The 21840-nt window shown below is 53.7% G+C and overlaps 1 protein-coding gene across 3 annotated transcripts; it reads right to left on the minus strand.

The window, feature by feature from the left end:
• Positions 1 to 292: 292 nt before the first annotated feature.
• TMEM9 (transmembrane protein 9) lies at positions 293 to 21735 on the minus strand. Of its 3 annotated transcripts, none has more exons than XM_049858054.1 (6): positions 21643 to 21735; positions 21051 to 21153; positions 19738 to 19829; positions 13980 to 14088; positions 11360 to 11491; positions 293 to 1990 (listed from the first exon to the last, which is right to left on the minus strand). In XM_049858054.1, the coding sequence occupies exons 2-6, from the start codon at positions 21114 to 21116 to the stop codon at positions 1838 to 1840; spliced, it is 552 nt and encodes a 183-aa protein (XP_049714011.1). In that variant the 5' UTR covers positions 21117 to 21153; positions 21643 to 21735; the 3' UTR covers positions 293 to 1837. The 3 variants fall into 3 exon arrangements, with proteins under 3 accessions (XP_049714011.1, XP_049714013.1, XP_049714012.1); XM_049858056.1 differs by lacking the exon at positions 21643 to 21735 and adding an exon at positions 21457 to 21568; XM_049858055.1 differs by lacking the exon at positions 21643 to 21735 and adding an exon at positions 21381 to 21456.
• Positions 21736 to 21840: the final 105 nt, after the last annotated feature.

A 21840-nucleotide genomic window follows, 5' to 3' on the forward strand; every position in this document is an offset into this window, starting at 1 on the left:
TGCCTGGGAAGAAAGGCTTGGCAATCTACTTCCAACAAGTCACTGAACATCCTGTGGAGCACAGTTCCGCTCTGACACACATGGGGTCGCCACGAGGTGGAACTGATGTGACAGTAACTGGCAGCTTCCAGAGCAGTGCTTGGCCCCGTAGGTGCTGAGTGTTTGCGAAGCCCATGAACAAGGAAGAACGTAACTAGTATATTGGTTCCTCTGTCCCAGCCTTGCATTGTGACACCCCCATTTCCCACTAACCCCGGCAAATGCCACCCCAGCTAAGCATACTTGCTCAGGATCCACATCCAACTTGCTGCTCCCCCCTCCCACCAGCTGTGTCCCTTATTCCTCCCAATGCTGGGTCGTCTGGGCTCACCATCTGGACGTCACCCTATTGGCTCCAACTTTAGCAAGTCTTTGCAAACTGAAATACCCATCTCATGTTGTTCTCTTGTCCCAGCCCCTCACCTAGAACCCAGCATGGGGCTCCACACAGAGGTTCTCAATACATGTTTATTTAGACACCCTTGAGGGCAGAAACTTCCATCAGACCAGACAGGCCTGAGGCCCCACTAGGTGCTTTGTTTCTGCCTTGCTTGGACGGCAGCCGTTTTCCTGGCTGCCCCCCCACCCCAAACCCCCTCATTTTGTGACTTAACGGGTTTTGCAATGAGAACCATTCGCTGCAACTGTGAGGCACAAGGATAGTATCAGGACTGTTCCGAGGTTTGGGGGAATCTCCCACTTAGACAAAACACAATCCCAGGATAACTCCTAAGGGCCAGTTCATTTTGTCCTTCATGCAGTGAAGGCAGCCCGTGACAGGCAGCTGTCTCTGCCTGCCAGTCTCTTTTCCTGCCAGGTCAACGGGAACCCTGCAAGTCCAGGGCCTCACCTGCACCCCACTGTGGGCTCTGCCTCTCTGCCCCCTTGCTGGGACACAGCACTTAGCATGTCACTGGGGAACACTCTCTTAGTCCCCGAAAGCAAGAGAAGTCAGACAATTTAATAATTGCTTCCTGGGTTTACAGACAACTCTAAAACGATGGGCAGACAGACATTTCTCTCCATGCACTGGTACAGTGAAACTCAGGGATAAGCGACCCAAGGACAGGCGCTACAGTGCTCAGCTCCACTGCTCAGCCCTAGGTGTCGTGTGGTCCAACCTTCTGGCTCAGCGCTGGGGGAGGTGGGGGGCTGCCCAGGCCTGCTGAAGTGGGAGTGAGGAGACAGGCAGCAGAATGAAGAATACATGGGCACTGCCATGGGCTGGGGAAGAACGGTCAGTAGGAGGAAGGCAGGATGACCCTCCAGGTCTCCAGCTTTCCCATCAGCCATCCCTGAGGGCCAGAACCAGGCCACGCCGGGGCTGAGGTATTAGGCTTGGGAGGAAGGTGGTAACAAGAAGCCTGGCAGGACATGCTGAATGTGGGCCATGCTTTCCTTCCAAAGGCTGAGTTCCTGATAACCCAGCTCCATCTTCCAAAAGGGTAATCAAATCCCCAAGATCTGAAGCTAGAAGGGTGACAGGCGTGGAAGGAGAGACCAACGCCATCCAGTGCTGATTCATCTGAAACGTCTCTATCCCCTTCTGGCCCCTCAACCCCCAAGGCCTGAGGAGGCACACTAGATTAGAGACCCCACCACTCTTCCCTAATTTGATCAGCTGCATACACGTTTCTAAATAGAGGGAGGAGAAAGAAAAATGCCGCAGGCTTTGAGGGGGTGATGGGGAAGAGCGGCATTGGGGGAGTGGGCGCGGAGGAGATGCAGCCCCTGGCTCCGTCCAGCACTAGAAACCGGTGGCCACCACTTCCAGTCCTTGCACGACTGTGCCAGCCATCTAGCTGAGCATCTTGTGCCGATCGAAGACTGTCTTCCGCTGCTCCTGCACCTGCAGCTTCCACCGCTGCTGAGCGTCTTCCACACGCTCCAGGACTGTGTTAGCCCGGGGTCCCCCCAGGGAGGCAGCGACGGCTGCCATAGAACGAGCATCCTACAGTGGGAAGAAAAAGAAGGGGTTGGGCACCGAAGCCAGAGGGGTCTTGGGTCTCGAAAACCTGGCAGGGAAAGAATGCCCTGTGAGCAAGCCTGAGCCTGGACCCTGGGAGACTGGGAGGCCTGGCCTCACCCAGGGTGCGAGCTCCTGGAGCACCCAGCCTTTCCACCCTCAGATCGTGACAGCGTGCCTGCCTCTCCCTGAGGCCTGGAGAAGAAAGCATTCCAGGAGTATGTTCTGGGGCCCCCGTTACTATGGCATAGCTCACACAGTGAGCTCAAGCTGGGTCCCTGGCCTGAATCCCACAGGTCTGTTCCTAACTTTCAAGAGGAATGTTAAGCGTTGGCCTCAAGACTTCATTGAGTGCAGAGGCCTCGATGACATGACGTGTGTTGTGTGAAGAAACGTACCAGTGTGCCCCTGTGGTGGTACCAGGCTGGGGAATGCCCCAGCCCTGCCCACCACTGCCTTGGGATGGCAGGAACATCCAGGGTTGGGAGCTGGCTTCCAGGAGATAGCAGCGTGCCTGTTCCCATGGGGGGCCTGGGCCTACTGAGGAGTCTGCAAAGACCCACCGGCTGTGCTCTGATGGGTGGGACACCCAGCTCCCCTTCCCTGGGAGAGACGGGGTGTGGCATCAGTCGGGGGGCCTGGCAGAGACGGAAACTTGGAGCTCCAGCACGGCCATTCCAGAGCCTGCTCTGGCCCTCTCCGTCCTCTGACAGCTCAGGGCAGCTCAGCTCCTTCCCTACCTGCCTCCCACCGACCCCCCTTCCCCTTCGCTCTCAGAACCGGTTCCGTTGTCAGAAGCAGCATCCTCCCCTAATTGCTACTTCTCTGCCTCTGAAGCTCCGGAGCTCATGCATTTCCTGCAGGACCCCAACCTGATCTTTGGGGGAATTAGAGCCGAGGGCCAGGCCCACACCCCCACGGGGATTTCCTCCTGAGCTCCCCCGGCCTCTCATCTCCTGCCACACACCTCTTAAGGGATTAGCACACCTCTCTAAGCTCCGAGCCGCCCAGTAAATGCAACTTGGCTTCTCATGCCCTGAGTTGGCACGGCTTCTGTCGCCATGCAGCTGCCAGGCCGGGGAGAAGGGAGGCGGCAAGGAGAAGGGTAGGGCAGGCCAAGAACGAGCTGGTAGTTGCAGAGAGGTGGGCTGGCTAGAAGGTGAGGCTGGGGGTAGTTCATCAGCACTGTTGCAGAGCTGAGTATTTTGTCTTGTGAGCACTGTCTGAGGTGAGTTAGAGATGGCCACTGCCCTCTGAGAGCCCTCTGTCCAGGGCCCGGAGGGAGGCTCCCTCTGCCAGGCTACTTGAGAATCCAGGCAACAGACTAGCGGCTGGTGCAGCGGCATTAGGCAGGGGGCGCACTGAGCTGAGTCAGGACTCCGGGGTTCTACACTGGACTGCAGGGAGCTACCTGCCCTTCTCAACCTCAGACTCTTCTGGGTCCAGCTCACAGGATGAGCCTATCGCCTGTGGCCACAGGTCCACAGCAGGAAGAGGGGAGGGCCTGAGGCACTCAGCAGCTGCCTGTCCCTGGTCAATTATTTCTACAAGCCTCTACTTAATCCGTACTTTCGGACTTTTTGGACTACACTGTCAGTAGCCAGTTGCCGTTGGGTCGAGTCTGACTCACAGCAACGCTATAGGACAGAGTAGAACTGTCCCACAGGGTCTCTGAGGCTGTGATCTCTACAGAAGCACAGTGCCACATCTTTCTCCGGCGGAGTGGTTGGGGGGCTCGAACCACTGACTTTTCGGTTAGCAGCTGAATGCTTAACCATTGTGCCACAACAGCTCCTTATACTGTCAGTACCCAAAAAATCCACTGCCGCCAGGTCGAATTCCAATGCATAGTGGCCCTATAAGACAGAGTAGAACTGCCCCGTTTCTAAGGCTGTAATCTTTATGGAAGCAGGCTGCCGCCATCTTTCTTCTACAGAGTGGCTAGTGGGTTTGAACCGCCGACCTTTGGTTAGCAGCTGAGCGCTTTAACCTCTGCGTCACCAGGGATCCTTATACTGTTAGCAGAAATTACATTTTAACTAATAACCTAGTACATGCACACATATATGGGCATGTACACCCAGTAACAAGTCCCACAAAGCAATGCCTAGCCTACTTTGGTATGATGCGTTCTGATATATTCTGCTCTGCTGCATTTCATTTTTGAAAAACACTGGTCAATACTCACTAAACTGATTTCATCATGGGTGGTGACCCACGGTTCGAAAACCACTGGTTTAATGATTAGTAGCCAGGTATGGCAAGGTAAGACAGAATAACATATGCACAGCACTTAGTATACTGGCTGTCACAGGGTAGGGGCTCACGAAATGTCTCGTTTCCTTCTTCCCAGGGGCCAGGTGTGTTTCTTCCTCTTTTTCGCATGATCCTGCTAACCCTCAGATACAAGAGCCTGTCAGAGGGTGTGGGGGCGACAGGAGGGGAAGTGCCCTGAGGGGCAAGCTTGAAGCTCCTCCCAGACATGGGGAGTTCTGCGCTGAGGCTGAAGGGCAAGGACTTGCCCCTGCAGGCGCTGCCCTGGCCCAGGTGAGCCACAGAGTTGCCCGCCTCCCCACCTGTTCACCTGCACTGAGGGCACCTAGCTCAAGCCCTACTGCTCCCAGAGGACCCCCAGCTCGACTCTTCCTGCTGCACCTTCTGACCCAGCTTTGGGTCCTCTGAGATGCCAACCCTGGCAGGACAAAAAGACGGCTGTAAAAGCAGGGTGTCTGGCACACTGCTCTCCCCAGAGCCAAGCTGCCTTTCTTTTCATCCTGGGCTTGAATCCTGGCTCTCACACCTACCGGCTATGACCTTGGGCAAGTTACTTCCTTCCCTGAGCCTCTGTCCTCCCCCTTACAATGGAGACCAGAACAGTGAGTGTAAAGCTTTAGCTCTGCCTGGCAGAGAGCAAGTACTCCATTAACAGAGTGAGTATTCCTACCAGACCCTAGCTCTGGGAGCCGCTGGGCAGGGGGAGCTGCCTTCGAAGAGTTACCCCTGCTGCTGTGTGCTGTGCTATCTTTCAGCTCCATTCCTTTCAACCCTCAGAGCTAGGGCAACTCAGTGCCCACGTGCCCAGGACAATCATCTGCTCGGCTCAGCCTCCGCTTCTCAAGACCCACTCAGGAAGTTGTTGGCCCGCTAGGACTTAGTTTCGGTTTTGGGTGCTAGAGGGACTTCTCTCCCTCCCTATTCTCCATGGCCTCCCTTCCGGGAAGTGGTGTCCTCATACAGGGCCTCAGGGAGGGAGGCCTGGTGTGACCCCAGAGGACAGAGCTGGGGTCTGTAAGGCAGGCGTAGGGGTGGGAAGCTTCCACCCTGCTTCTCCTTCCTCTGTGCCACATCTCGGGGAGAGCGTCTCGAAGAGGGGAAGCCAGAGGGAAGCCAAGAGCGAGCATTAAGGGAACAAGCTGAAATTCACCGCATTACCGCAGTATCATTTGTTTTCCCTTCATGTAAAGTCTTAACAAACAGCTCCTAAGTGGGGGAAAGCTGCTGCTGAGAGGCACTGTGTTCCCATCGCTAATAGTCTGATTAAAGGTATTAAAGATCCCACATCTGTTCCAGAGACGGCCCAGAGCGGGGCCTGATCCTTGCCTGCTCTGCAGGAAGGATGGCACGCAGAGGCAGGAGAAATACCACCATTCCTAACCCTTCTCTTCTGAGACTGGGACTCTGGGCAACTCCAGGAGGTAGAATGGCACTTAGGGGGCAAGAGCTTGAGTGTCTATGGGTTCCCCAGAGGTCCCCAGTAGGACCAGACCGGTATGACTATAACAACTGCCACTATGTATCAGGCTCTCTGCGAGACACTTTATATGGATTAGTCCCCGGTTCACAACACTGGCATTTAGGTAATAAAAACCCAGTGCCGTAGAATTCCCATTTTATCGATGAGGAAGCTGAGTCTCCAAAAGAGGAATTATCTTTTTGCCCTAGGTTGCACAGCTGTTACGTGGATGAGTCAGGATTTGTGCCAATGTCTGTGTATGTCTTATCCCAGGACTCAGCTCGGTCTTTCTTTGGCTTGTTTCTCCTAAGACAGAGCCAACATGCGAAATCAAAGAACCAGGCTGGTTCTTCCCCCAAGGTTAGAGCAAGACAAAGCACCTGTGAAGGTGCCAGGAGTCAGGAGCTCCAGGCGAGGCGCTCCTGTCCACGCCTGGGAAAACCCGGATATTCACGTGAACAAGCCTGAGTCGATGAACTCCTCTGAGCCACGCAAACCATCCCTCTTTAGCCTACCCCAGAAGCCCTGGGTCTGAATCAGCACTGAACGGAGCCTTGACTCAGTCTCTCTGGTGACAAGGAGATGGGGTAGACTCCCACCTGAGGTGGTTCTCCCTTCCTGGTTACCCCTTCACCCTCCTCCCCAGTCCTGGGACTGGGGGCAGGCCCTCAGCCCACCGCACAGCTCAGAATGGCCCTAGTGCAAAGCCCTTCAGAAAGGTGACCACTCAGCTTCCCTCAGTTTTCCAAGGGAACACCTCATGTTTAACCCAAACCTTGCCAGCTGTAGCAGGACCCTACTGCCTCTGCAAGGCTCTCCCCAACTTCTGTCCGCTGCCACGTCGCCTACCTATGACAGGTCCAGTGATGCATTCCCCTGCCCAATCACCTTGGCTGATATCCCAGCTACTCACAAGCCACAATGGTCCACCTGTCTTTTCTCTACCTGCAGGGACCACCTCACTGCCAGGCCTTGGCTCATGCTCCCCCCAGCCTGGCCTCCAACATTATAATGCCACTTCTGCACTAAGGCCTAATTAAAACACTTCGTTCCTGAAGACAACAAAGACACATAATGCTTTCACACACCCTCTGACAAGCATGTTGAGGTAAAGGAGCACTGGTGGCACAACGGCTATGTGCTTGGATGCTAACCAAAAGGTCAGTGGTTTGAACTCACCAGCCACTCTGCGGGAGAAGAGACCTGGCAATCTGCTCCCGTGAAGATTACAACCTAGGAAACTCTATGGGGCATTTCTACTCTGTCCTATACGGTCACTACTGACTTGGAATCAACTCAACAGCACACAGCAACAACCTCCTGGGGTAAGAACTAGTACATCTATTTCAGATTTAGAAAACTGAACCAAGAGGTTACAGAGGTATCAGGGATACATGAGGCAGCACTGGGACCCCACCTGGGACTATCTGCTTCCAAAGCCTTGCTCCTAACTCCTGTGATACACCTGGTGGAAGCTCCAGATGCCCAGAGGACTGTCCTGCCCTCAGGGAAGACAAGGCCATCTGCATGCACCCCCATCAGTGTGGCTCCTCCAGGTCTCTGTCAGTTCCCCAGGGCCGGGTCCTCAGCTCGCAATGTGGCTCAGCCACCATCGGATGGGAAGGGAGGCCGTGTCTCGGTGGCCCGTCTTCTCCCCAGCCTCCACCTGCAGCTCCCATCAGCATTACCATCTAGCCTTGGTTCCCCTCCACACCTCCCTCCCCAAGAGCCCAGAGGTCTACCCACAGCTGCAGCAGGGTCAGAACTTCGAGGACCCCTTCAGAACTCGGGGGGCCCACACTATGGGGAACAGAGACTTCCAGAGCCTCACAGAAACCCTTATTTCTCTCTCTTCAAAGAGGGCCAAACCTGAACATCTAAAAAAGTCCTGTTTGCCGTTTCTGTCCCGGCAAACATGCTGGCTTCCTCCTTTCAAAGGGCGTCTGAGCCCAGGGATTAGGCCTAATGCCGCTGGAATCCCAGGGGAGGCAGCGCACGGCAATCAGGGGCCACTGAGGCTCTGCCAGCACTTTCAAAGAGAGCATGACAGGCTTTCATCTCCCTCCGCGGACTCTGAGGCCGCCACCGTGGGGGAGGCCACCCCTTCCTCTTCCAGCCCTATAGTCCCTGGGCTGGAGAGCTCCTGACTACAGGAATTGGGGGAAAGGAGCCGAGGGGCCCCCAATCCTGGAAAATGACCCTGCCTCCAGATCCCACCTTGCATGAGGTCCCAGCCTCCTGGCAGGTGGGGGCTGAAAGCCTGGAGCCTAGCATGCTTGCCTTCAAAACCAGTTAGTCACACAGGCCTAGCAAACTTTTCAAGGAGCCCTGAAAGGGCACGTCCCTGACTCTCTTCTGGGGTGACAGCAGGATTCCTCCCACCACAGGGGAGGCCTTGTCTTCCTTGTTTCTTTCCTAAGGGAAACACTCTCCGGACCATTAACAAAACCGGGGACACAGCTACAAGCCTGGCTCTGTGGCTGCTAGCTGGCCGCCTTGGGACTTCCTCTCCCCACCCCCAGCCCCATACTCTCCCATACGCCCCCTTCCCCATCTGTACCCAGAAGGGGTAGGTTAGATTCGCCCTCAGCATCCAGAACGAGGGGTGTGGGGTCTCTGATGGTAAAGACGAGATCCTTGGGCTCTAATCAGCCCTACACATTGTCCAACCCCCTGCTCACTCATTGCTCCCATGTCCATCCTGAGCAGGCTCTGAAAATCCCCCTCGACCAGGAAGCCTTCCTTCTCAGACTAATCCAAAGAGAAGGATAACTCCCCCAAACCTTTTCTATTAAAGAGGGGCGTCCCAAAGAACGTAGCTTCTCACCTAACTGCCCAGCTCATAAAACCTCATCTTACCGTTCCCTGCTCATTCCTCAGCTCTTGGCTCCGTTTGGGGACTTAAAGCTCTCAGAGCAGATACCAAAACCTGCTGCTGTTGAGCCAATTTTGACTCATGATGACCCTAAAAGGCCTGTGTAAATCTCAACCCAGCGCCCGCCACAGGACTTCTGCGTGTAGCAGGAGAGAGAGGCCAGGTGGATGGGGGAGAAACACAATGGCTGTACCATGAGCAAGCATGAGTTAGGAGCACTAAGCCAGGGCCCCAGACAGCCACAATGGGTGACAGGATGGTGGGGTGATGCCAAACAATGGGACTAGTGGGCAGGCCGAATCACACCCTGAAGGCAGTAACTTCACGGCCCTAAGGGCACCCACTGCCAGCCGCCCCACCCCACCCTGGCATTTCTGTCTGGGCAGCCAGAGCCGGCTGCAGAGGAAGGAACATACTGAATGCCTTCTAGAACCTGGGGCTGAGGTAGTGCCACCCATCCTGCCTCCCTCCTCCCAGGGCAGGAAAGGCCTCTCCAGCATGTAGCCTGAAAACCTACATCCAGGAAATGTCCAGCCTCTGATACAGGTTCTGCCCCCTGAAGCCAGATGGACCAAATCGAATCCCTCCCCCGGCCCAGGCCACCTTCACAGACAGGCAGCCCTGTCTTAAGAGGAAAGGGGGTGCCCCAGGTCTCCTGGGGGGAAGAGGCCTGGGCAGCGAGCCAAAGACAGCACACTGCCCTCTCTTCTCTGGCTCCGTAGCTAGGACGGCAGGAGACACAAGGCCATGCCCGAGAGCCATGCATTCCAGGGAAATGGCACGGGGCTGTGTAATCACCAGACTGCATCTCTCAATTACTCCTCCAGCCAGGCCTGCAATTACCACCTCACCCCTAATCGCTGAGTGTTTATTAGCAATGCTCCTCCCCTATCAGAGCTGCTATTACTGCACATTAATAACCGGGTAGGTACTCAAGGTTTCCTCTTGAACAAAGACCACCCAACTGCCAGAGCCACCGCCTCCCAGGCCCCAGGCTCATCCTCTCTGCTCCACCTTTGGCCAAACTCATATCAGCAGGAGGCTGGCAGGGGGGCAGACCGGGAAAGGTCTAGGCATGATCTGGGCAAAGCAACAGGGCCTGGGGGAGCGGCCAGGCCCCCTCCGCAGCCAGGCCCCCTCCCTGACCTGTCTCCGTTCTCCTGTTTGTGCTGGCCCAGAACCCTGTCGCTCAGGCAGCTTCACACCTCTTACCGGGGCTTGAAAATGCTCTAAATTCTGAGTGCCAAGTGGCAGTTTAGTCTATGCCTGCTTACCTCCAGTGACACAGAACTCACTAAGTGGCAAAGGAGCCCACCCGCTCCATTGTTAAGACTGCTTTGTCTTCAAAAGAAAAAAAAAACTCCTTCTTACACTGTGTTAAATCTCCCCGTTAACTCCCAACTTTGGGTCCTTCTGTCCCCAGCTTTACCCAGGGTGGGGCGAAGCCCTCTCCTACGATAACAGGAGGCTGCTATGACACACCTCCTTGAGTTTTTTTCCTTCAAGCCAAACATTCACCAGTTACTTCTACTCACCCTCTCAGGCCATGGCTGAGACCCTTTCCCACCCGATGCGCCTTCACATAGGCGTCGGCCCACTCACCCCATCACTAAGTACTGAGCAGTGTCTCACCGGCAGCGAGGCTCCAGCCGCAGAGCTAACAGATCTGCTCCCGGCCCTGCCTCAGACATCATTGTCCTTGAGGCAGCCTCCCCTGGTTATCGCTATCTCATATGCACAGCTGGGGGCTACGTGAGTGTATACAGGGATAGCCAGAGGCACGCAGAGTTATGACACCGTCCCTCCATCCAGGGCATCCTCCTAGACCACCTGGGGAAGCCCGCCAACTCAGTACATCGCTGCCTGTGTCCAGACAACACTTCCTGCTCCCATGCAGACTTCTTCCCTTTGAGCCCTCCTCTGTCCCACCTTGGGCCATCCCTCCAGGGCAACCTAATGGTTTAGTCTGGGCATGGATGGGAAGACAGTGAGAGCAAATGGTAACTGTGCTGGGCCTGGGTCCAAGCCCCTCCAGCTCCCCATGACCGCATGAGCCTGACAAGCCCTGCAGGCTGTCAGCATCCGTGGTTCCCCATCTTCCCTATCAGATAAAGCTGGCACTCCTTGACATCTGAGGCCTTTAACCATCTGGCTGAAGCCTACTAGCCAGCTCTGTGTGGCCCTATTCCTACCTGCTACCTTGTCCCTGAGCTCCTCAACTTTCTACCCACCCCGGTATCTCTGCCTACCTTTCTCCTTTGAGCTCGTGAAATCCTACTTTTCCCTCATGGCCCAGGGGCTGTGCTCTGACTGAGCAGGCACTCAGCAGATGTTTGAGGAATCACTAAACGGAAGAATAAGGCAGCCACCTCTGGGCCCAGCACCACCTTGTCACCATGACTGAGCCCTCAGGATGCTTGTGTGGCTGGGACCTGTTGGTGCTCTTTCCCTCTGTTCAGAGATGCTGTGGACGGGAAGACGCAGCTCCCCTCATGTGTACACTGAGGCTGCCTGAGGCCAAGCGGGAAGCAGCCAGAGCTCCCTCCTGCTCCACCAGCAAGTGCAGTGGAAAACGCTGGGTCTGGGGGCCATGTAGGACACCGAACAGGAAAAAAGCAAACTGGGGCACCAACACCCACCCTTCCCCAGTGATGCCATCCTGGGCTCTGCCCCAGGGACTCGCACGCCTAAGCCCCCGTCTGTGGGCAGAGGTGTTGGCAGGGCCCCAACCCCCGGGCCTGGTCACCTCATTCTCCTCCTCATTGTGCAGCTGTTCAGTGTACGCATCCGGCTTCCGAATCAGAGGGTCCACCAGCATCAGGAAGGCCATGTAGAGCAGGAGGGCACCCACCACTGACAAGTAGATGACGATGATGACCTGAGGACGAGACCAGCCTGTCCTGTGAAGCAGCCATGCAAATCTGTTTCCATTCTCCTGCCATCTCTGCTCAGTGGGGACGGCTGCCCTGAGCGCTGCAGCGAGGGAGCATGTGGGAGTACCTGGGCTCGGCAGGAAAGAGGGCAGGAACAATTCCAGGGAAGGGAAAGAGATGGGCCCAATCACAGATTGGCTGGCTTTGTCTTAACAGAGGGAACCCTGCAAGAACAATCAGCTCAATGGCAGGCATAAAGGCAGCAGACGATAAAGGAGAAGTCTGGATCCTCACACCCCAAGAAGGTCCCAGACTGCCTTGTTGAGGTGGGGCAAGCAGGGCCAAGCTGACTAGACAAGAGTCTATGATGAAGGTGGACAACAACAGGGTACTAAATGAGAACAAAAAAGAACCAACGGGCACAGAAGCCTGAAGGCAGAGGTAGAAAGCAGATAACCCAGGCTTGCTCACTGCCGAGCGAGGAGGGGTGAGGCTCTAGGAGGGCATGCTGGTCCGCATACCGCAGAGGGGACAGACAGCAAGAAGCTCTGCACGAATGAGTGGAGGTCACCTCAAGAGCACAGACAAGCCTCTGCCATCAGTCATCCTGAAGGGAGGCGAAAGCCAGTGGTGGAATGACAATACCACCCATCTCTCACATACATGGAGGGCCTCACGAGGCGGATTAATCTTTGTTCTACAGAAAAGACAGATTCAGTGAGGCTAATTCAGGGTTCCACGGGTGCATGTTAACCAAAACCCTCTAAGACATTTAACATCCATGGTCCCTGTAAAGGGTGCCCGTAACACACTCTAGTTATTAAAATGACAAAAGAATCCCGAAGGTAAGTAATTCATCCAAGATCCAAGGCTAGTAAATGGCAGAGATGTAACATGAAACCAGCTGTGCTGACTCCATCTCAAATGCTTTTTCTACTTCCACAATGCCTGGCCATCACTGCCTCTGATCCCAGGCCTGGCCCTGAATTGATGGTGAAGAGCAGTGAATGGAGGAGGGACCTCAGGACTTTTGTGTGCCCAGCTTAGTCAATGGCCAAATTCAACTGCACCAACTTCCTCCCTTAAACAGGGTGAATAGCTCAGGCCTTGGGCCTGCACTCCAGGAATGGACGAGGAGGCTGGGTCTTTAATAGGCTGAAGTTTCCAGGGGGAGGGGTCCTCCTAAGTAGAAGGACTGGAGAGAAATTTGGGGGCTTACGGAGCTGTGTCTGACAAGGTCCCCGTGCCAAGAAGTCCCTTCTCTGCTAACCATGGAGAAGTGACATCTGGCTCAGAATTTAAGGTCTCAGGCAACTGGTCCCCAGGGGGTGGAGCCTACTGGAGCAAGTTCAGAGGAGAAAGAAGGCTTACAGCAGGGGCTGATTCAGGTGGGAGGATGAAAGGGGTTCAGTCTATACGGCTTGACAGGGTGATGACTAAGGGGGGTGGGGGCAGACAGCTGTTTTCTCTGAAAGGCTAGAACACAGAGGAGCAGCAGGGTAGGGCAGAAATTGTTGGCTCCCCTGTCCAGGCAGGGAGGGAAGGAAGGGAAGATCATCTCGCCTCCAAGTGAGTCTCAAAAGGAGAAACCTGCTGCTGGAGGATTCTGTGTCTTTAAATTGACAAGAACTATTTTCTGATACTATTTCTAGATTCTTCTTCTAGACTCTTCAGAGGAAAAGCAGAACTAAGCTTAAAAACTGGAACAGGAAAGGCTTAAGTTAGATATCAGTAAGCACTGCCTGACTCAGGATGGTTTCAACCTGGACAAGGAGACCTAAGGGGGAACAAGTTTCTGCTGGAGTGGCTCGGTGGCCTTTGACAAGATGTGGTCAAGTCCTGCCTGGTGGCCGAGGAATTGACAAGGGCCTGCAGCATCCTTCCTCATCCCCTTCTGGTGGTGGGCCATGTCTGTCACTTCTCTCCTGAAGTCACCCAAACGATCTACAAGAACAAGGTTTGGGGACAGACAGAAGGAAGCATCCTGATGCCCTCATGCCCAGGCCCTGGCTCCAGACACCTGCCCTAGTCCACAGGGCTCTGAAGCCTTTCCAGAGGAGTGCAATGTTACTTTAGAAGCTTAGTCAGACTGTAAGCTGTAGGAGGGCAGGCACGATGTCTGTCTTGCTCACCAATCCACTCCCTAGCATTGTGCACCGTGCCCAGAACATACCGCCCAAAAGATACCTGTTGAATGAATGGAAGAAGAGAGAGGAAGGGAAAAAACTAAAAAGAAAAGGAGGAAGAAAGGGAGTCTCAGCCATCTCTCTCAGGGCTCCCGTCTCCCCCTGAAACAGGAGCCACAGGAACGACATCAGAGAAGGGAGGCGGGTCCAGGGAGGTGGGAAGGGGGTCCCTGTGTCGGCGGCTAAGCCAACCCAGAAGCCAGCCCCACAGCCACCTAGAACGTTCCAGAATAACGCAAAGGACTGTGGGTGTAGACCACCCAGGGACGGGGGGAGAGGCTGTGGTGGTGTGTGGGGACAGCGGTACCTTGATGGTGGTGGTGCTGCGCTCCTCGTATTTGCACTCGCACAGCAGGCAGTAGGCCTCCATGTCATGGCCAGGCACCGGCATGGGATCCACGATGTGCAGGCAGTTGCTGCAACAAGAGATAGACAAGGCTGTGGGGGCGGGGCCATCAGAGGGTCTTAAAACCTCAAGGCCAGGGAAGCTAGAGGCCTGGAGAGTTGAGAGACAGAGGTTGTGCATAGGTGAGGGGTACTCCCTGAGAGGGCAGGTTTATAACGGGCTCAGCTGGCAGGACCTACTCCTCAACCCACAGCCTTACAGCCCTGGCCCTCTGCCCATCAGAACCAAACCTACCAACTGAACCTACGATGCCAGTACCATAAATGGCAACACTGCCCAAAGTTCTGCCCTCAGCTGCCTTCCTGGCTTATGCTATGCTTTCCCTGGGTGGGTTCATCTATTCCACGGGTTTCAACTCAAAAGCTGATGAGTCTTAGATTAGAATCTCTAGTCAGGACCACTCTCCTCCACTCTTATGCCCCACCACCTACTGGATTCGCCATCTGAGTACCCCGCAGGGACCACAAACTCTCCATGCTCCAAGCTCATCAACTCTCCACACCCACCCTTCCATATCCTTTGCCCCTAACTCCCCAGCTCTGTAAACTAGCTCCTTGGTCTGTGTTCCCAATCACAGAGAACATGTCTACCATCCACTCCACTGACCAAGTCAAGAACCTGGCAATCATCTTTGACACTGCCTTTGCCTTCATTTATGAATCCACCAAATGCCACTGATTCTATCTCTCCTTAAAAATGTCTCAAATTCACCTTCATTGTTTTCTCTCTTCCACTGTTGTGTCTGAGCTGAAGCCTCCTCATTTTTCCCTTGGACAACTGACCCAGCCTCCCTACTGCTCACCCCACCTCTTGTTTGGCCCTGATCCAACACTACCTTCACACTGCAGCCAAGTCATCTAACAGAAAACTGATGGTGGCGACACCTCCACAGCCTCCAGGGTAAGGGCTCAACAGCGCGGCCAGGCGCACAGATCCTGCTCACTCCAGCCCTGCCTACCTGTCCAGCTTCATCTCCTGCCACCCCTCACCCACTCTCCACCTTTAGCTATGTTCCCTGAACGAGCCATGCTCTCTGCCTCAATACATCCCACACCCTCTGCCAGGAATATGTGGCTTTGTCAGCCACCTGCTCACCTCTCTGCATCCAGTTCTGCCCTCAAGGTTCAGCTCTGAGTCTCACCTCTCCTCTCAACAGCCAGCTGCCATGCTCACCTCCATCACACTGTTCTGCAACTACATCTTTTCTTTATTCTGCTTCCCCAGGAAATGCTGAGTTCCTCGAGGACAGGGACTATGTCTTAGTCATGTCCACATCCCCAGAGCCTGGCAGCGATTGCCAGAGCAGGGCTCAGTAAGTGACCGTTGAATGAGTTACATGCTCTATTCTAAGCTCACTTTCACCTAACAGCACCCCTGAGGAGAGGATGGGCTAAAGATTATTTTAAAAGGGGGAAACTGAGGCTCAAGAACGCAAAGTGGTATTTCCATAGCGGTGGAAGCCATGACCCAAATCCAGATCCTTGGCCTCAATGTCTTCACATATGACTCTCAGTTTCACTGAGGCTATGCTTAACTCTAAACTCAGGCCTCTTGTCCCCAGTCTCCTCAGAGCAGCGTGTTTCCAGCTTGTTTGGTTTACAGACCATAGGAAGTAAACAAAAGACCCTAGAGAATGCACTTCTATCTTTATCATTTGGAAAAAAAATCAAACAAAATCCCTCAGTGGTTCAAAACGGCGACCAGCATCATGATGGGATGGACAGCCAGGCCTGGCCCTGCCACTAAGTGTCTGGTGTCCATCTATGAGATGTAGGAGTTAGGCCAGATGACTTTTAAGGCCCGTCCAGTTCTGACACACCCAAGCACAGCTCTCTGGGGTCTCTCTCACACTGCCTCAGAAAACAACCAGGCCTATCCTTCTGAGTCCCCTAGGGTCCTTCTAGATTCAGGCTGGTCTTTGGCTTCAAGGGTGTGCAGTGTGAAGATCAAGTGCTGGAATAAATTTGGGATGGCCTACAGGGTTGTCAATAGTTGATTTTTCAGAAGCAGACTGCCAGGCCTTTCTTCCAAGGCATCTGAGTGGACTCGAGCCTCTAACCTTTTAGTTAGCAGCTGAGTGCATTAGCCCTTTGTGCCACCCAGGGACTCCAGAATGTGCCATACATGAGTGAACCTAAACCTCGGTCAATCCCAGTTCCACCTGTGAGTGTGAGAGGGTCTTCCCCTAAAGTAACTAAATGCAACCCTTTCTGACCTTGCACACTGCCTCCTCCTGGAGGAACGGATGGACAAAGCCAGGTTCACACGTGGTCCTTGGTCACCATCCCTGCCCAAAGGGAACGTGGCCTTCCCTTCTCTAGCAAGTGTCCACAAGCTTCCTGGGGACCAGATCCCTCTCTTTCCTGAGCCACATGGAGTCCTGGGTTTGGAAGGTCACACCAGTGCTGCAGTGGGACCTGCAGACTTCTCACAAGGCTGGGGTAGGGTGTCAAGGGGCAGCTGGGAGGGGCCCAAGCCAAGGGTTCTTCAAATCAGGACCCTGTTACTCAGGGGAATAGGCTGAGAGGTAAGGGCTTCAGCAAAAATGGGGCTGCAGTGTGCCTGCTGTCCCGGGCTCCCCTGGGGATCAGGAAACCCTTAACAAGTTCATGCCCTCCCAAGCATCTCCTTTTGGGGATCAGTGATACCAAAGACTCCACAAACTGGTCAGGAGACGTTAATGGGAGAGGACTAAGGAGAAAGGCAAGCCAGGTTTAATTCTCTGCCCTTCTACTTACTCTGTGATTGCAGGTTAGTTATTTAACCTATCTGGGCCTCAGTTTCCTCATTTATAAATGGAGGCAGAACTAGATGAGTATCTTTCAAACTATGCTCTTTTGGGAACCTCAGGAACTACTGTGCAGGAGAGTGGAGATAGTGAGGGAGGAGCTGAAGGGATACATCTCTCTTCAGCCAGAGCAACTCTGATGTTGCCTTTCCACGTTTTGTCTCCGATAAAGGCTTTGTTGAAAGTTGCTGTTTTTTAAAGTCTGAAAGCCAGGGAACTAGTCAACATTTTAAATTGCTTTCTGCTCGGGATTCTTTGTCTAACATATCTCCCCTAAAAAAAAAAAAATTATCTCCCCTAGCCAGACAAAATTGTTGAGGTTTCTGCCCTTTTATAGGCATGTGGTTATAAGCTTCCAACACTAGATGGCAGAATACCAGCAAAGAGAAACACAGATGGCTTGGCCCTTAAATCTGAAGACTAGTCTGGACTGTTCTGGCTTAACTCTGCGCAGCCAAGGGGAAGGCGACAAGTGTTCTCAGCACTGGACCAACAGACACCACAGGAAAACTACAGCAGAGATGTGAAGACACCATCAAGCTGTTCTCCTGCTCTGGCCCTGGTACCAAGGAGCTAAGATCATCTGTCAAGGTCTCATGCCCATCCCTCACGGGTCCCACCCCTAAGAGGCTCCAGGCAAGCACAGGATGACTCCCAGACAAGGCCAGTGACGTTGGATCCTAGAAACCAGTCTTACCTCCCAGCCTCAGTTTCCACCCACCACCATTCTTAATGGAACTGTCTTGAGTTTCTTGATTTCATGCAGTCTCCTAAGTCTGGCCTTAACAGGAAGAAAGATGAAGCACAGCCTGAGAGATCCAGGCAGAAGGAATTCTTCCTCTACGGCCATCCAAATTCGGGTTTTTAGGCACACAATAATCCCAGGACAGAGGTAAACCAGTTGACATCAAGTCAGCATCAACTCATGGCAACCAAGCGTGTGTCAGAGTAGAACTGTGGTCCACAGGGTTTTCAATGGCTGATTTTTTTGCATTAGAGTGCCAGACCTTTCTTCCAAGGTGCCTCTGGGTGGACTCAAACCTCCAGTCCTTTGTTTAGCAGCCAAGCATTTTAACAGTTTGCACCGCCCAGGAGAGGCATCCAAAAACCAAATCCACTGTCGTCGAGTCGATTCTGACTCATAGCGGCCCTATAGGACAGAGGAGAACTGCCCCATAGGGTTTCCAAGGCCTTTACAGAAGCAGACTACCACGTCTTTCTCCTGCCGAGTGGCTGGTGGGTTTGAACCGCGCACCTTTTGGTTAATAGCCAAGTGCTTTAACCACTGTACCACCAGGACTCTCAGGAGAGAGACAGTACTACTAATATCCACTGGTGCCCACCCAAGAAACATGGGATGTAGCCTTGATGTCCAGTGTGGGGCTAAGATAGTCCATTACTTTATTTGCTGATGCTATCTGAACTATAACCACTAGATGCAAAGGGGTCAGAGGGGCTGCTCCCACAACATCGTATCTTAAGGCTTTGTGAATCCTGTCAGGATGGACAGAGCAAAGGAAACAGCGCAAGGTTTCCATGCTACGGCACAAGTCTGACGATGACTGTGTGGGTTCTGGTAAGGTATGATATGGCGACTACTACTATCGGGTAACATTTAACTGGCACTGACCATGTACAGGTATTGTACCAAGTGCTGTATCTAATTTGCCATACCATTAACAAGAGGCAAAGCCAGATGTGAAGCCAGGTAGGCTGGACCCAGAGTCTGTGCACCTAACCAGACTGCCTCTCAGAAAGTCACACTCACACCCTCTTGAGTTAGAAATCCAGTCAGTTTCAAAGTTCCCAAATGCTGCTCTGGGTTAACGGCATCATGATCATCTAAGCAGCGTGAAGAAAGGTCACTGCCCCTCATCCCGTGTTTACTGAGTCTCAATCGTGGGGCGGGGGACAGGGAGTGGGAGAAGGTGCTGGGAACTTGAATTTCCCCAAAGCTCACCTGATGATCCTAATTTACAACCAAGTATAGGAAACATGGCCCAGACTGCCATCCGATGTTCATCTCTTCTACTGTGCCTGATCAAGGTGTCATCCCATCTGTGCTCAGATCCCTCCAAGGAGGATCCGGAAACAGCCTGGATTACAAACCCTCCCTCCACTCACATTTAAATTTGCCTGAAGGCTTCAAGCCCTGGCCCCAAATCTACACATTGAACATAACTGAGTCCTACAAAATCCTCCACTCCCCTCGTACTCCCATCCGCCACAGCATGCCAGCCCTCCTCACAGTCTCTTCAGCCACTCAGGGGTCCCCAAGCCCTCCAGGCTATTTCTAGCTCCTTAAATAATTCCTCTAGGACATGCTGAAACTCCCACCTCCCAAGCTTCGTCTCCCTTCTCTGAGTGAATTCTTATTTCTTCATCTTTTAAAGTAAGGCACCCAGAAATTAATTAAGACTTCAGTAGTTTTTAGTATAATTTAGATTCTCTCTCTGGGGTTCAGTCTCTGCAATTATACAAAGGGACCAATACCCATCCCATTTACCTTACAAGGGTGTTGAGAGACTGGCACAAAATCACTCACATAACAGGGCTTTGAAAAAGTCCATGGCCATAACACTTACCTCGCCCAACTACTCTATTTCCATTCTGCATACATCAGTCAAGACCCCAATTCAAAGCAAAACAATACAGTTCACTCTTCTGACGAGGAACCCCTCAGCTGGAATTCAAGACATCTGGGTCCTGTTTCCAACTGGCTGTGTATCTCTGGACAAAATATTCCTTTCTCAGGCTCTCTATAGAAATGGGAGAGCAAGCTTATCCTCCAGGAGTTCCAAGGATCCTAGTAAACACCCATAACCTGAACTAGGCTGAGCAGCCAAGGGGCCAGCCCACGTAACGCCTTACCAGTCCTTCTGTGACACATTCTGGTTGTAAATGTTCCCACTGAGGTTTCTATAGGGTGGACAGATGCATTTGCACCGAATATCTTCAGAACTCTGGAAGAAAAAACACAGCCGAGGTAGACGGGCCCCAGGGTTCAGTTCTAGCAAGGCTTCTGACTCTGAGCTCCCTGTTCTGTATGTACGCTTCTGATCTTTCTCCACCTCCAATGACCTCTGTAGGAAAGGTGCTACATCACAGGGCCCTCAAGACAGAAACTGTCCAACCGGCAAATGAGACTCACACAAAGCTGTTGAGAACAGTCATTTCCTAAGTGGGATGCTTGGGACCCTATGTCCTGGGTCCCGCATGTCTGTGTGCACCTCTGCCCACCTCCCACCCTCATTCCATCTCCAACTTCCTAGGCTAGGAGTGTTGGAAGGAAAGGGCTGGGGGTTAGTAAGGAAATGTGGGTTTTTCCACGGGAATATTCAAGTAGCCTCACTTAAAGTTCTTTCCCTCTGGAATGGATCAGAGACAGCACCACAATTATTATCATTCCAATCAAGAATTCCCCAGACGGAATGCAAACAAACCCTCAAACTCAACCTTACTTCAAAGCCTTCAAATCTCAAATTCCGTGGACCCACCCAGACCCAGCTCTAAATCTCTTGCCCTTACAGAAGGGAAGTTACTCAGGTGTCCCACGGCTAGTGGGTCGCCCTTTACTAACAGAAACTTCCATCTGTATAGGGATTTACACTTATAACACATTTTTACATTACGTAATTTGACTCTTCCTAAGTAGTGCATATTATGTCGTTGTTAGTTGCTGTTGAGTCGATTGTGACTCCTGGTGACCCCATGTGCGCAGAGTAGAACTGCTCCATTGGGTTTTCAAAGCTGCAACCTTTCAGAAGCAGATCTCCAGGCCTGTCTTCTGGGGCACCACTGGGTGCGTTCCAACCACCAGCTAACCTTTCAGCTAGTAGTTGAGCTGAGGATTTATCTGTTTACCGCCACCCAGAGACCCCCATAGATATTATAACCACGCCCATTTTACACAGGAGTTTGCCGTGTGTGTGGAGAACAACTTCCCAGACACGAACTCCCTTGCTGGAATTCCGCCTCCAGCCTGTCTGATCCAGCACCATCCTGGCCGCCGACCTCTCCCCAGCCCACTCTCACTGGCTCTACCCTTAGGAAGTCCTGCAGCCCCGAGCCTAAGAGAACACGCCCTCAAAAGCACGGCCCACAGAAGAGTGAGGGGCAGGGTCTGAGCAGCAGCTACCTCTGGGGAAGCCCTGTACATAGGGCCGTCGTGCATGGGTGCTCACCTTGCTGGCTTGAGCTGGGAGTACCAGCAAACAGCCGACTACGGCCACGAAAGATAGGAGCTTCATGCTTACTCAGGCTCGCTGGGCCAGTAAGACGGGACACCTGGAAAAGAGACAGAGTCGGGGAGGAGGAAGGCACACCACAGCCAGATGTAGGAATGGGGTTGGTGGCTGGGCTCCCGGATTCCAGGGCTACCCGAGCCCGGTCCCCAAATGCTGCTTTCTCCCCCCACCCCACCCCCGCCAAGGCTCCGCCTCTCCATTGTCCACCCGGTAAGGCCTGCAAAGGGCGGCCCCAGGGGTCCGGGCCCCCAGGGGACACGGCCTAACCGGGCCTAGAGTTGCTCCGACAGGGCCCGACTCTGCCCCTCGCACAGCGCGCCCCAACGCCCTCCGCCATCTCCACCTCCGCCCGTCCCGGCAGCTCCTCCCCACGTAGGCCCGACGGGAACTTTGGGGGCAGAGTCTGGGAGCCCTGATTCGACGCCGAACCCCACTGCCCACCGCGTCCAGGGATCTCGGGCCGGGCTGGGACCCCCCGCCGGGACTCCCGCGACCCCCCATAACAACCCCCTACACGCCAGCCGCGTACCTCCGGGCCCAGCCACGGCCGCACCGGACTCTGCAGGCCCGCCCTCTTCCGGCTTCTATTGGCTGCCAGAGCAGCCGCTCAGTCTAACCTCGCCGTCGCCAAGGCAACAAGTCCCACCTTCGCCAGGGCGAGAAGGCTCGCTCAAGGGAGAGAGAGACAATTCTCAAACTCAATCAAATAAGAAAAGGAACGTCAGCC

This window comes from Elephas maximus, chromosome 18 (genome assembly GCF_024166365.1).
Source record: "Elephas maximus indicus isolate mEleMax1 chromosome 18, mEleMax1 primary haplotype, whole genome shotgun sequence".
Classification (NCBI taxonomy): Eukaryota; Metazoa; Chordata; class Mammalia; order Proboscidea; family Elephantidae; genus Elephas; species Elephas maximus.